The sequence below is a fragment of the Manacus candei genome, unplaced genomic scaffold (assembly GCF_025592945.1).
Source record: "Manacus candei isolate 608988 ecotype Guabito, Panama unplaced genomic scaffold, ASM2559294v1 h1tg000011l, whole genome shotgun sequence".
NCBI lineage: Eukaryota > Metazoa > Chordata > Aves > Passeriformes > Pipridae > Manacus > Manacus candei.
This window is the reverse complement of record NW_026138059.1, coordinates 20,362,231-20,377,638: the sequence shown is the minus strand read 5'-3', so window position 1 is coordinate 20,377,638 and position 15,408 is coordinate 20,362,231. Positions and strand designations below refer to the sequence as shown.

The window sequence follows — 15,408 nt, the reverse complement described above, 5'->3', positions numbered from 1 at the left end:
AGAACATAAAATTAAGGTTCAACATTGTTCCCAAATCTGTGTTTATAAGGGATTATGTACTTATATCTGTGCTTATACATGTGCACTCCTGTTATGTGTAGGATAAGGAAAATGTTACTCTTAAGTGTGAATGATTGCTCCCCTTTTGTGGGAAAACGTTATGGCAGGACAGGAGTGAGAGGCAACAAAAGAGAAATGTCTCACAACTCAGACATTTTGCAAGCCTGAAACCACAAGCCACAAGGATGTGTTTGCTGATAGTTATAAAATTAAATGCTTATGAGTTGGAATGGGTTTACGCATACTGGTTAAATTTAAGTAAACATGAAAGTGCTTCTCCAAATGACAGCCTAAAATGGGATTAAGAAGCAACTGACCTGAAGGACTTTACCCTGTGGACTTTCTTCAAAAACCAGTGTCTGTTGGTACAAAGGATCAAGGGTCTTCCTTGCAATTCTGGTCTTCTTCTTAGCTATACATGCTCCATTTTCCAGTAAATACACTTTGACATATGGAGCTGCAAACAGAACATTATGAATGTTATATTTGGATTTACAGTGCACATCTGAGATGCAAGACAAATGCCTTAAAAGGAAACTGAGTGGAAAGAAAATGACAAACGTTATCTTCACTGTATCTTCATAATTGTATAATCTGAATACAATTATATTCGTAAAATAAATTACATGGTCCATAAGAAATCAATTTAACTTTTATAAACTTGGAATATAATGATGTAAGATGTTACTAACAACAATTACACTTCATGTCTGTAATTTTAAAAATGCTTTATTTTTCCAGGAATTAACCATCACTGACAGCTATTCTGAAGTCTCTATTATGCTTAGGGGTCAGAGACAGTTCAAAACAAAAGAAGTATTTAAAACTACACCATTCCAATAACACAGACATTAATTGCTAGTTCATCTTCAGCTCCTAAAGAAGTTGCAAAGTACCACTTTGGCTAAATGTTATCTAAAACAACTGTTACAGTTGTTACAGTAAGCAGTCTTTGTGGTATTGATTCTAAATCTCTTCTAATAGAGATTTCTATAAATAACTTGAACTTCAACAAATGTCCTTATAAAATGATACAATATTAAATGTCATTCATTATACAAATTATTGACACTAGCACAAGCTGCTGTCTTCTTGAAGCACAGTTGTGTACAGAAGACCCTGGCATGTAAGTTTGTTAATTTGTTTGTTCAAAGCACTTTCATCCATTCTTCATCTCTTTTCATGGAGAACAAACACAAAGGATGTCATCTATATTGACAAAGTCCCTCTTAGATATATGACTTGCCTAAAATACACAGAAATATTTCTGCAAGTGTTCCTTCCAGAACAGATGTTGAGTTGCTGAAAGTCATTCCTTGAAAGGTGCCATGCAACTGGCAGATGTGAGGTGGTACACTGGTAGCAAGGATATATCCATGCACACACTCCTTGTTGAAAAGCAAACCAAACAAATGCAAATATAGTGACAGCCAACAAGGAGCTCAAAAAATCTCCAATCCCCAGTTCGTTAGTGTATTTCATATTGTTGTTTTCTGTTCATATATTGTCTATCTTTTTCCATACCTGGGGTAGATTTGGAGCCAGGTTTTTGTGTGAGGCCACGGGCTCTAATGACTTCTACTTCTAACTGGCCTTTTTTATCTACCATTCCAATCTGGATGTCACCTGAGAGGGAGAAGAAGGAAGTACACATTTTAGAGAAGCAGTACAGCTAGGAAATAGGGTATAAGAGTGAGAAACAGAAAGACTAGCTTGATATTATTCTTCTGTCTTATTGTGCTTGTTGCCTCTCCCCCTGATTCCTTTAATTTCTCCATCCTTAACCAAGGACTAAATGATATATAATTAGGGAGCAGGGTGCCCTCTCTTGGTGTACAGTTTTTACCGGACCAAAACAGGTGTTTTTCCTTCAAAAGTCTGCAACAAGCATAAGGGTGATAATGTTCCTGTTTTTATCAATATTCCACACACCCATTTTTGGTACAAATAAAATATTGCAGCATGTTAAAAAAATAAACTGCTCTTGTTTCTAAATAGTCAAACTCATTTTCCTGCCTGAGTTTTGACAAATGACATTTCCTGCAGAAAAAAATGTAAACTGCTTAGTCTGAGACCAAGCATGTTCTGATCTAGATCAACAAAATACAAGGGAAGTCAACTATGAGCTGATGCTCAAGGCATTATATATCTGTGGTTTCATATATCATGGAATCAGCTGGGTTGAAGTCTAACAGGTCACTTAGAATAAAAAATGAACAGTATGACACAGTAGCTATGTGACACTTGGGCAAATAAACGAACTACATTCACGAAACACATGAGTATGTATATATTTGACATGTAAACTGTGATTGTTTAAAAAAACAAATTCACAAACAGATAGTCTCAAACTATAGAAATTGGGGTCTGGATTTAGAGAAACAGCATTTTGAAATTAACTGGGCATGAGATTTTCATGTTTCTCTAACAGCATACTAAAGTAGTATTTATAGCTTCATATGTGAAGCATGACAGAGTAGCAGGGAAAATTTTTTTATCAATCAAACTTTGCTTGAATAAACATAGCTCTGTGTTACACTAAAAATAGGCGAGGAAAATTCCAACAAGCCTTTTTTAAGAGCACATCTCTGTATCACACGTTCAAAACAAAACATGCGTCAGGGAACCAGAAGGGGGAGCAATAATACAAACATTTTCAAATTGTCACTTGTTAAAGGGTACCACAGAGAAGGTATTCTGAAGGTTGTTAAAAAGCATGATGAAGTGTTTTTGGGACAGGCAAAACTTGAGCCTTTAGTAAATAAAGTAGTTCTAAGAATTTTAAATAAATGTATTACTCAAGTTATCTGCAGAAAAATCTTTAGTCAAAAAACAAGATTAAAATAAAGAGACGGAAGAAATCTAGACCCTTACATTCATACCAATAAAGCCACTTAAATATTTATTGGGCAAAGAATCTCACAAATATATTTTCTTTCAAAATAACAATAAAAATATTAATTTAATAAATTTGGTGATTATTAATGCTTTAGTAGCAGTCATTTGGATTTATACAGCAAGTCTTGCCTTAGAGGGTACTCAGAGCATTCTCAGGATAGTTTTCCTTCTTCTAATGAGTTGGGAAGAAAAAACTCTCTTCCACAATTTTTCTTTCTGTTTCTCTCCACTTTTTCAGATGTGTCTCAGTAGCCCTTCCTATAACTGATTTTCCTAAGACAGTTGTACTGAAGCACTGGCCATTTATAATTTCCAACAGGAGAAGTATCATTACACTAGTGGATCAAGGACTCCTCACTCAGCATCCTAAAGCATGTCTAAGAACTGCTCATATATAAGCAAAAAACAACAACAACAAAAAACCCCAAGCCTTTCCGAAGATACTTACACAGACCTGCACAGCCCTGTACTGTTGCACTCCGCGTACAACTCCCACTCTGTTCATATGAAGAAGATACAGCTAATGCTACTATAGGAAATTACAGACAGGGCTGTAACATAGAGAAGATCACAGGTAGCCCCAGGCAGCAGTTGTAGAAAAGAACTTTGTGTCTCTCGTGGCAAACACTGGCTTTATCAGCAACCGATAAATAGGCATTGCAAATGTGGGCAGAAGTTTCACATTCTGGGATTAGATGAACTTGGAAAAATGTAGTTTGGTCAGAAACCCTCTGTCACATGCAATATAACCTGTGTCAAGCGAATATAAATTCTGGACAGCTGAAATTTTGCAGAGAGCCACTTTTGGAGAAGCCAAAATAATTTTGAGTGGGAAGTAAAACCCCTATATTGAAATGGCAAATAAGATAGCCAACACCTTAAATGGAGCAAATACTGTTTCTCACCCCACTTTTGATGCCAGCATGCTAGAAACACCAGTGACTGCATATAGGACCTTCATGTTTACAGTGAAGGAAGACACTTTGTAAAAGTCTTTTTGGTGCAGTAGTCTGGCAGTGTGTGCCTTAGTTAATTGTCTTATTAGTCCCTTAACAGAGTAGAACATATTATTCTTACCCATGGCAGGGGTTGCCAGTGTTTGTCGGCCTACTAACTGTGCAGGTCCAAGTCCATCGAGGAAATCACTAAACTGACTGTCAGCGCCCAGCCGTACTCCAGGAAATATTAAGCTGAAACAAAATAAAAGCTGGTTAAGCATAAGATCAGGATTCATTTCTATTGTCCTACAGTATTTACCTCAAAAGTACTACTGATAAAAGGCAAGCAGCTCAGGATGGACAACCACAATTCTGCACCATCAGGAATGAGCTGTTTCCCATGGACTCCAAAGCAGTGTAGTGAAATTCTGCACACAGACACAAAATAGTCCATAAAACAGGTCTTGCTAAGCAGTTCTTCAGGAGCAGTGAAGAGTCTGACAGGTGAATAAACTGTGAGTGACCTTGTATGAGAAAACATAAAAGCTTCAAGAAATTTAATAGCCTGTCCTTCATTTTTGAATGTTTGACTGACTTAGATCCAAACCCCACCTGCATCAGTTAGAGCTAACAGGAAAACCAGATGTATACACTAAATTAATCTGATTGCTGCAGCTGTTTAATGAAGCAGTAAACTGGCAGGTAGTACTAGTGGTGATTAGAGTTAAAGCTCATACCACTGCCTAGCCAAAATATTCTGGTAGACAAACTGGATCTATAGTTGGTACCTACCCCTCTTTCAAGATACAAATTGAACACATACATAGGCACAGATTATATGGAAACATTCAAGGCCAGGTTAGATGGGGCTTTAAGCAACCTGGTGCAGTTGAAGATGTGCCTGCTGAGGGCAGAGGGGTTGGACTAGATCTTTATAGGTCCCTTCCAACTCAAACTATTCTATGATGCTATGATATCTGCTTTTCCAAGCTACTTTCTTATATTCCAGAGTCTCCACTTTATATTTATTAGAGACAGAGTCTTCAAACAATAACAAGAGAAACAAACAAAAAAAAAGAGAAGGAGAGAAAGAATGACCCGTGGTGGGAAGACTCAGCTTTGACTTCCTTATCACGGTTATGAGGAATAGAGGAACAGAGTTTGAACTAAGTCTAGGTAACATCTTACCCAGCAGGCCATCCACCACTCTATATCTGCTTCTCCTTCAAAGGAAATTCCCTAATAGACTGCAATAAATAATAAAAAAACTTCCTAATAAAAACATGTAGTGTGAAAAGCTTTGATTTCTTCACATCAGGCTTATGTGCTCCAGCCATTCAATTCACACTTAAAACTCTTTACAAACCCATAAGTTGCATAAAAAAGCCCATTTCTCTCTTGAAAACTAACTGCTCTTACTATGCCTGCATAAACATATAGATTGTCTGTGACAAAAATTGGCCAGAAAATATCATAGAATCATAGAATATAGAGTTGGAAGGGACCCACAAGAGTCATCAAAGTCTAACTCCTGGCCCTGCACAGGATCGTACCCGAGTCACACCATGCACCCAAGATTATTGTCCAAATGCTTCTTGAACTCTGTCAGGCTTGGTGCTGTGACCACTTCCCTGGGGAGCCTGTTCCAGTGCCCAACCACCCTCTGGGTGAAGAACCTTTTCCTAATGTCCAGCCTAAACCTCCCCTGACACATCCTCATACCATTCCCTCGGCACAGTGCTTCTCATTAGAAAACTCTGTTTTTCCAACCGTTTAGTTTTAAAATCTGTCTTTTTTTAAAAAATAAGTTTTCTTTAGATGGAGGAGGAAAAGAATCTCAAGGTCTCCAGTTCAACCATCAGCCCACCACTTAGAGCATTCGCCTAACCTTGAGATGCAGCTTCAAGCCCAGCCCTTTTGACAAGACACAATCTGCTTCTCACCCCAGTGTCATTATCCTTTCACTCTTGCTTCTGCTATGAAAAGTTTCTTGCTTGTTTCTTCGGCTTTTTTCCCAAGATGTGTCACATTTTGTCACATGTTGACTAACATAGAAAATATTTACTTGAGACCACATGTCCAGCTATACTATATAATAATGAAGGTTGAGAAGTACACACTCATCTTAATGTATATTAATTCTAGTTCATTAAACTCCAATTAAGGGCCAAGCAAGTACCTGGGGTACCTACTGTAGGGATGGCTGAGCTACGTATCTGATTGGTCTTGAGAAATGCAGCATGAGGAATGTTACTGTCAATAAATTATGTGATCCTAGAAGTAAAGTCAGGGTCACACACACAAGGAAGGACAAGAATCCCGTGCAAACTTAACTTAAGCACTTCCTAATTGTCATCGTTATCTCCCTACAGTAATGTCAAGAGTGAACTTCAGACAAAACAAGAGAAAAAAATGTTGCAAGCAGCCCCACTATTCTGAATACAAGGTGCTGCCAAAAGCTGATCCAATGTTCACACTGGACATAACATCTGAAGTTAAAGCTGACCCTTCTAATGTTAAAAAGCAAGCCCAGAGGAGGGAGAGAGGGAGATGATTTTAGGATCAGCTGGGACAGTGCCTGCACTCTGATTATGTAACAGAGCTGTGTGGTTTCCCCTCCACTGAGATTGTGTTGAAGTAATGTTCTACAAATAAGCCAGTGATGCACGTGGGGGAAGTAATTAAACAGTAGAAACTTCTTTTATTGGTCATCTTTCTTACCATTTAACTTTCTTCTTTCACTGTGGTCTAAACCCAGAGCTGCTGTAAACTAATATTATTCTATGGAACTCATACAAATTTGAAAGCAACTGAGGATTTGATCCATAGCTAAATCACAGAATCACAGAAAAACAGAAGACTTCACAGAGGTTTTCTAAACCACAAAGTGCAGCACCCCACTGAACAGAGCCCTCTGGCATCCCTTTTGCCTATGGCACTGTGTACTGTTTAAAGAATGTTTCTCTTCTCTCATTTCAGCAAGATATATTTAACTTTTTCACCTGAGTTTTGTTGTCTCCCTCTGACCCATTCTTCCAAGCTTCCCTTCAGAGTCATTGTTAGATATCAGTGGTGTTTTCACTTCACTGAACTCACTGTTTCTTTAGTCTTGCCAGAGATTGGAATAGAGATGTGGAGCTCAGAGAGAACAATCCTTAAAGCTAAGGTCAAGTACAAAGTGGGTTTGGAGTCATGAAATAAAGCTGAGGTATACTGAGAATCAGGAATCAACCAGAAGAACTGGTAACTATCAAACCAAAACATAGTGAAAAGTTAGGGTGCCAAAAGAATGGATCAAAGAAGCAGGACAAACATGGTCAGATGTGAAGATAGCTATTGCATGAGAGATCTGAGAGGTAAGGAGAATTATCAGAGGCAGAGCTGATGCTAGTGCAGCAAGAGATGGGGTGCAGGCACAGGTGCTGAGGAGACAGAAACAAGACATGAAATGCAGATAGTGTGACTACCAACTTATGATAGCTTGAAGATGTGCCTAGTTCTAAAGGACAATTTTCAAACTATGTCCCACTACGCACACCCAGCCTGCAATATGTCCCAGTAAAAAGCAAGCACTCTGTTTACTTACCAGGCTTGCTCTCCTCACTGCCTTACTCAGAAGCTGATTCTGAAATCAACAGTTTAAGGCTCTACCTTTTTGTCCTCTAGATGCCTGCTGTGACCTCCAGATCCGGACCTTGGCTGTCCTAGCCTTGACAAATCTGTTTACACACAATGGAGGTGGAACAGAAGATTTAGCTGTTCCCCTAAAAATTTCCTCACCCCTAGTGCTGGCTCCCACCCCTCCCCTCCACTGCTAATCAGGAAAACAGGCTCCCACAGCTCCTCCTTAGCAGGGTCCAGTTTATTGGGCCCTTTGTTACCGAGGGGAGAGACTGATGCCTTACAGATTGACAGTCCAGCATAGAGAGGAAGGAGCATGGCAGGATGGAGTGTTGAAAGGGTAAAAGTAATGCCCCATCAAGGAATCATAATGATGAAAACCGGTCCCTTATTCTTCACTTGAGCCTTATCTGATTTGGGTTTGAATTATTCATAATATAGCCTGTTTTTCTTACAGTGGCTGTTAAAATTCTTAGCATTGTCACAGAATCACGGGATGGTTAGGGTTGGAAGGGACCTTAAAAATCATCTAGTTTTGATGCCCCTGCAGTGCTCAAGGACATCTTTCACTAGATCAGGTGACTCAAAGCCCCATCCAACCTGGTGGGCAGAAGAGTGGTAACACAGTAAGCATATAAAAAGACGAAGCCAAAGAAGTCCAAATCTCTCATTTTGTTTCCAAGTCTATAGAGTGCATTTGCTTACCCCCATTTTCCCTTTCTGTGGGGAGTCATCTTCTAAGAATTCCCGAGTGACCGCTGTGCATTGGTACACACGGCAGAGTCCCACTGAGAACTGTGAGGAGGCTGGAGTATTCATGCATTCTTTCATGTCAGAACTGCCTTTGTTCTCCTTTCCTACATATTGAGTTGTTTTGCAGTGAATGAAAACAGCTACCCCATTCCCCACAGCTGTCTGCCTGACTTAGCTGATGGGGCAGTTGGACTTTGCGTTTACAATTCTCAATAAGAGACTTGGACCAACTCCAAACTAAACTTTCTTTGTATATAGTATTACTGAACAGTTTCATATCACAGGGATTCACACATGATGTCTGAAGTTTAACTCTGAGGTAATCCAAACATAACTTAAAGAAAAGTACCCCTATGTTTTGCTTTGAATAATGCAGTCTGAATTTAGTTGTCTTTTGATGAACAAAATGCCTTGCTGGATGCCAGAAAATAAGAATTCTTAAGGAATCCTCTCCTGATTTCAATTTCCGAGAAATTTATGTTATGTGCCTAAAATATTGCAAATTTTCAAACATTTCAAGAGGAAGTATCTGTACACAGAGCCAACCCCTTCAGCTAGAGCTTGGGACATCCCAAGTAACTTGGGAAAGAAACTCCTCCCTCATTAGAAACTTCTCCTACATTACTCATATTTTTAATGCCACTTACTTGCCCTCAGAGCTATAACTATTTATGCTGCCGTCAGTGGATTCCCGACTTGGCTGTCGAACCATACGACTTCTCATCTCTGCCGCCATTCCTGTTTCTGTGCTTCTCTGTATTGTGCTCTTTAGCTTCTTGCTGCCACCCTCTGAAAGCAGAGAAAAAGAAGCGACAGTTAGAATGACAACTTAGAGCAAAGTGTTTCCTTGCAGTTTCCCCTCACTAACAGTGATCTGACTTAATCATTACTATTTAATATCATAAAAAGACTATTCTGATTGAAAAAGCAACCTCTCTTCCCCAGTTGCAAACTGGAAGTAGCTTCTCTTTAAAAGAGCTGAAACCTGAAGATCTTCATTAGCGCAAACTGTTAGAAACTTGATATCTTTTTAATAACATTTGCACAGTTGGAATGTAGCCAGCTGATAGTGTTTTCTAACCACATACTCAGTAATGTGCTTCTAGACACCTTGTTATTTGTTTGGGTGATTGCAAAAGAAGTTACAACTCTCACAGAAAAAAAAGATGGAAAAAATCCTTCATGCATTCCACAGAAAAATGTTAAGTATTAAGATACTTAGTATCAAAAATATAATAACACGCTTTGACTTGGCAAAATCTTACTTTTCATCACAAAACATCTTCAAAGTAAACAGTGAACTTTATAGAACTTATGAGCTCAGTATTTCCTCAACAGAAATAACTCTTGGAGAATATGTTTGGGAGATCAAATAATAGTTAAAGCTGGATGGGACCACATCTGGGTCATCTGGTCCAACATCCCTATTCAAGCAGGGTCTTCCTAGAGCACATGGCACAGGCTTGCATCCAGACAGTTCTTGAATATCTCCAGTAAGGGAGACTCCACAACCCTTCTGGGCAGTCACAATCTAGGCTTGCAACTTGAACATTAGAAAGTAATGTAAATCTTGGTGAATTTCCATTTGGAAAAGCTTCTATCACACATTCTTTAAAATGCAATTTGATTTCCACCTGGAAGGTTTCATATTTCCCTTGAGCAAGAGAGCTTCCAGTCCTTTACAGATCCTTTTCATATTATGGTTGATCTACAATGAATTCTGCTGTTTCATGGCAGAAATTATACTTCTATATGATGATTGTTGTTCTGAACAATCTTTAACTAAATTACTTTCACCAAAGTCTCCATGTGATGTAATAACGTGCGTTGTCTTCAAACTCAGTATCCTGTTCTTTTTCATTTAGTTCAAAATGGGTACTCAAAATTCAATGAGTAGCATTACTTTCTCTCAGAAAGTAGTAAATTTGACAAAGTTTCATGTAAGAACATGCAAAAACATTCTTCTGCATTTGCCTCTTCATTTTGGTGCTCCTTCACTTGCTCTTTGCAAAGTCTGTACTTCCTTTTCATCATCTGCTCAGGGCAATATCTGAAAAAGCGAATATTTCTTCCATCTCCATCTGCTGTGGAGACTGAATTGCTCTTAAAGGTTTTTTCAGCTCCCTCTTTAACTGGGACATTATTGATGTTTAAAACTGACAGATCGTGACCTTTTGTCACATAAAATTCAAGTCTTTGGTAGTGCCCACGTGGTCTGCCCATTGCTCGGGGTGTTTAAACACGCTGTCAAGAAGAGCTGGCCCTTGCTCTTTTGGTCTGCAGAGCTCGTGGAGGGCAAGGAGAAATCACACCATACAGCTACCAGAGTAACCTCTTTGGAGCTAGCAGAGAAATAGAAAACATGGCCACAGTGAAAAGGAAAGAGTTTGTATATTGGGCTCAGAGGGGACATGATCACAGTGAAAGAGGCTGTGGTTTCACTCTCAAGCTTTCTGGATGAGGGTTGTTTATCTATGACCACCCAGAAACAGAGAAACAAATGCCTCTGAGTGGAAGAGATCAGCTACTTCCACAGATCCTTTACTCCCTTCTGAGGCCAACAGCTCTGAGGTTTTCCTGTGGACCACCACAACTCATCCAAATTCCCAGTCCTTGGTTATTCAGTGCTGCTAAATAGGATGGAGAGTAGGGTAGGCAAGGTACACCAGGCAGACCAGGTTCCACTCTTACACAGTGCTGGTGTGGAAGGTATTTGCTGGAGCTTCAGTGACTCCATATGTAGAAAACCAAATGCTAAGTTTTGTCCTGAACTTTCTCTTTAAAAACAGAGAGTGTGTTCAGCATACCAACACTGAAAGGTAAGCTGAGCATCAAAAATTAATCAAAAGGCAGCCTAGAAAGTATAAGCCATACACAGCATTGTACTCCAAAATAGGATTCACACTTTCTGTAAACATGCATTTACCCACCAATACTATTTTTTCTCTCTCTCTGTCTTGCCAAGACCTGTCTGAAAGTGTCTCTGTTTCCATTTGCTCCTAGAAAGTGTGTGAGATTATGTGGTTTACCCCTGTCTTCTTTTCTGGAGCCAGCCAGATCAGGCAGCATAACCAGAAGGATTTAATGTGGTAGAACCTGAAATGTATTCAGCTGAATAAGGTTGCTTGTGAGTATTCAGGGCTCAGGAAAGGGAAATTATGAGATTCTAGAGTTAGCTACAAGACCAGCATGGCACAAATTGTTAAAGAGATGTTGTTATGGACCCCCTTGAAAACATGGTGGGTACTGAAACTTAGGGATTAGAGCAAGGCTGTTGGGACAACATAATGAACATCGTCATAAAAATAATCACTATGAAAAATATCCATTGGCTAGATCACAAAAACGAATATTTTAGCTTTGAACCACAGTAGAGATTGAAAATAGCAAATGGAATTTTTTTTTTTTAAGACTAATATTACATTGTCATGGATAACATCAATATTGCTGCTTGAACACATTTTACTCCACAGATTTTAAATGCACAGACCATGCAGTAGGAATCCTTGCGCATGGCCATAAGCATGTTCAAAATCTTGTCTCACTGTGCTGCAAATAACAGATTGTCTTTTTCCAAATGCTTTTCACGTCACTGCTCTCTGTCTTACAGCGCTGGTTCCACTTCTTTTTCTTTTCTCATCAACATTTTTTCTCAGGTTGAAGATTAAAATGCATCCTATTGTCTCCTCTTATAAATGCTACTAATACACACAATGTTTCCTGGGAAAACTAGAGTCCTCCTATATATTTTATTTTATAATCTCAGTCTTAATATTCTGCAGTACAATCAGAAATGTAACATAAAAGTAACCCAGTGGAATGATAAACTACAACAAAGAGTTTATGACATAGAGGAAATTGCTTTTGCCCATGGCTAAGAAACAAAATACATGTTTCACAGGTTTTGGAAGTTTTATGCATCTCATTTCCGTCCACTTATATCAAAAAAGTAAAGAGCTAGTTTATCTTGCTAGTGTACTCCTGCAAACTTCTCAGTAAAATCTAGTTCTGGGAGAGAGGTGCTTAGCATACCGCTGATTTGGGAACTGCTGCTATTTCTAAAGGCACCCCAGCAACATGAACTCACTCTGGGGTACAACTTCCCGGGGAAGGGGAAGGGGAAGGGGGGGAAGGACTGTCAAGTCCTGCCTTGACAGCACAATGAAGTACAGGATCCAAACAACCACAAGTGTTTCTCCTGATATTGATATTACATTTTTTTAAACTTTTATTTTCATCTTGCATTACATTTAATCTAACATATATCTTTGCATATATCTTTGGAATGCTGTCTTTATATGAACAATACAGGTTCATAAAATATTCAAGTTCAATATCTATGCTATGATATACTGAGAAGATCTTCTGCTCATCTGGATATCTACTGGAGAATGCTTGGTCCTGCTCCCAATTTTTATTAGTTTGATATGTACAATTAAATTTTACAATATGTTACAGTCATTTGCCTGCCCTGTGTAAATTACGCTGTATTCATTGTGCAGACTGAAGATAAGCAGACTCTATACTGAATACCATTTAGAGGTAAAATTTACTCCTTATGCTTCTGTATGCTTCTGTCTGCTGTGTCAGTTGTGTAAGGCTTTCTGCATGCAGCAATGTGGATTGATGTGCATATATTACATGGAAACACCTGGCTTAACAGGTACAAGTCAGAGAAAAACTATTACAGAGCAATTGTGATGAGTATTTTTTTGCAGATTTAATAATTGATGGCAAAGGATCATAAAGCAGCCACCTGCGGCTACAAAATATACACAGCATGTAAGCATTTTGCAATTTATCAATAGGCTTGTTGTAGCACTCCTGCTACACTGATGAGTGTGTGCAATGTGCTATTTCCATCTACTTATTATAAATGTAGCCTATAGCAATTCCTTTTTGGTTTGACAAGAAATTAGTCCCTGATTTTGGCTTTCCTAGACAAAATTAACTTAACAGACCAAGCAGTGCAAAAAGCAAATGCGCACCATCTTACATTTGCAATTACAATGCAATTGATGTGTCCCCAATTTCTGTACTTCCTAATTGCTTTCAAGTATAGCAGCCAGGAACTATTGACAACAGAATTATATTAACCAGAAAGGGTCAGTGATAGTATCTAGAGATATAAGATGTCCTACTAGAGATACCTCAAGGCTAGCTTTACATCTCTAAGGCATCCAATTCAGAGGGGACAATGCCAGAACATTCCTCCCTCCCAGCCCCCTGCTTAACAAAGCCATGACTGCACATGGCATCACTGTTTGCCTGGCTTTTCCTTTGTGCTTCATGTGGTGCCTGGAATCAGCTATTACATTTTGCTCATTTCAGTATAGGAAGTCTGAAATATCAGGAGGGGCTGCTGGAGTAAAGCTTTTATGCAAGGTGCCAAGGTGCATATTACATACCATTGAACAAGCCTAGGGGACAAGAATATAAGAATATGAGAATATGCAAGGACATGAGCTTGGCAATTTAGTCAATAGGACAGTGTTAAAGACTGCTGTAGGGCAGAAGAAAATGCTAACATGACCCTCTGTGTACTGCCTATAGGGAAAGGTGCCTTAATGAGCATTGCCCAGAATCATATATGAGCGCAACTAGTTGGTTACCACCAAAAAAAAAAAGAAACAATTTCACACACATGCAGCACCTGGGTATGTGGTATGGAAAATTCATGATAATTTCAAAAGAACACACCAGAGAACAAAGCATATACCACTACTAAATCCACAATGAAAGGGATCATAAGAAGAGTGATAATACTCAATGTCATTGCATGACTCAAGGGCAAATTATTCATGGTATCAAGTATGCTTATGCATCCAAAGAAAGCCTAAAAGCTTTGAGCCAGCTATGACTGACACCTGTCAGGACTGTGACCGTATGGTTGGTTTGCACAATGACTATGTGAGACACCAACAAGGTTATGCCAACTGCAATAGTTAGGGTCAACCTGAATTCAAAGAACTATAAAAAGAAAAGCCAAGGGGAACATTTTCTTCTGGTTCTTTCTGATGTGTTAATGATTTTTACAACCTGAAATGCTTGGAGACCTGCTGAGTTACAAGTTCTGTAGCATCCCTCTCATTTTGCATGTAGCGCTTTTAAAAAACAATAAAATATATTTACAAATATATTTACATATATCTGACAAAGTGCCCCTTAGCTTATAATCCCAAATCAGAGGGAAAAATAAAAGCAGAAACGGTTCAAAGAGCATTTGTTTTTTGTATATGTGTACATCTTTCGTATGAACTCAGCAGCATATTGATCTCTAAGGCTGAAACTACATAGTGACTATGGACAGAGATAAATAGTAAAAAATATAACATTTAAATACAAATGTTTCTAGACTTTATACTCTGCAATACTCCTCTGTATTTTCCATTCTGTGTATTGTGCTATCCTCTTCTGAACATAATGCTGTTTATAAAAAGATGTGGAATATTGCAGTAATGGTCTTTTAAATGTTTCTTCCAGCTATCACACAACATATCAAAGAAAGGAAAATGCTGTTTATATTCTTTAGTGTTAGATTCTGAGGTTTAAAATCCAAATATAAACTATCATGTACTTCTTCCCATTTCTATTTATTAAAACAAATCCACAAACAACATTTATATTAATATAAATAACAAAACCTTCTAGAAAGAATATTCACCTTTTCAGTTGGGATAATTTATTGAGAAGAAATTTTATCAGAATTTTGGAAAAAAACTATCATCTCACAGCTATATTTATAAGTTCACATACTCATCTGGTAAACCACTTTCATTCCCAATAAATATTTTCAGAAAATAACAAAAATTGAAAATGCGATTAGTCCAGTAATACACACAATACTTTTTTCTGACATACATAGAACAAAGGAACAAAAAGCACCAATCCTAACAAAAGAAGACTTCAGTGAAGTGCTATTAATGGTTGTATTAATGATTTGATGGCATTTTAGCCAGCATACTGCAGAATCTCAGCTTTTGAATGTATTTTTCACTGAAAACTTGCAGACTCAGACTCTTAACAGTTTTAGATTTCAAAGGACAGCAATTTTACTTATCCAACAGCTCCTAGTGACCTGCATGAAGCTGAAGTAGCACTTTGAGAACAAATGACAGGAATATGTCCATGCTCAAAA

The 15,408-nt window shown here is 38.3% G+C and overlaps 1 protein-coding gene across 50 annotated transcripts in view; it reads right to left on the bottom strand.

Moving 5' to 3' along the window:
• The window catches only part of RIMS1 (regulating synaptic membrane exocytosis 1), a 322,306-nt gene that overhangs the window by 3,112 nt on the left and 303,786 nt on the right, over positions 1-15,408 (bottom strand). For all 50 annotated transcript variants that reach the window (XM_051777693.1, XM_051777692.1, XM_051777643.1 and 47 more), the window contains 4 exons: positions 8,918-9,059; positions 4,036-4,148; positions 1,585-1,686; positions 378-517 (listed from right to left, as the gene is read on the bottom strand). In XM_051777693.1, the coding sequence (XP_051633653.1) occupies positions 378-517; positions 1,585-1,686; positions 4,036-4,148; positions 8,918-9,059 (497 nt within the window). The remainder of the gene's footprint in view (positions 1-377; positions 518-1,584; positions 1,687-4,035; positions 4,149-8,917; positions 9,060-15,408) is intronic.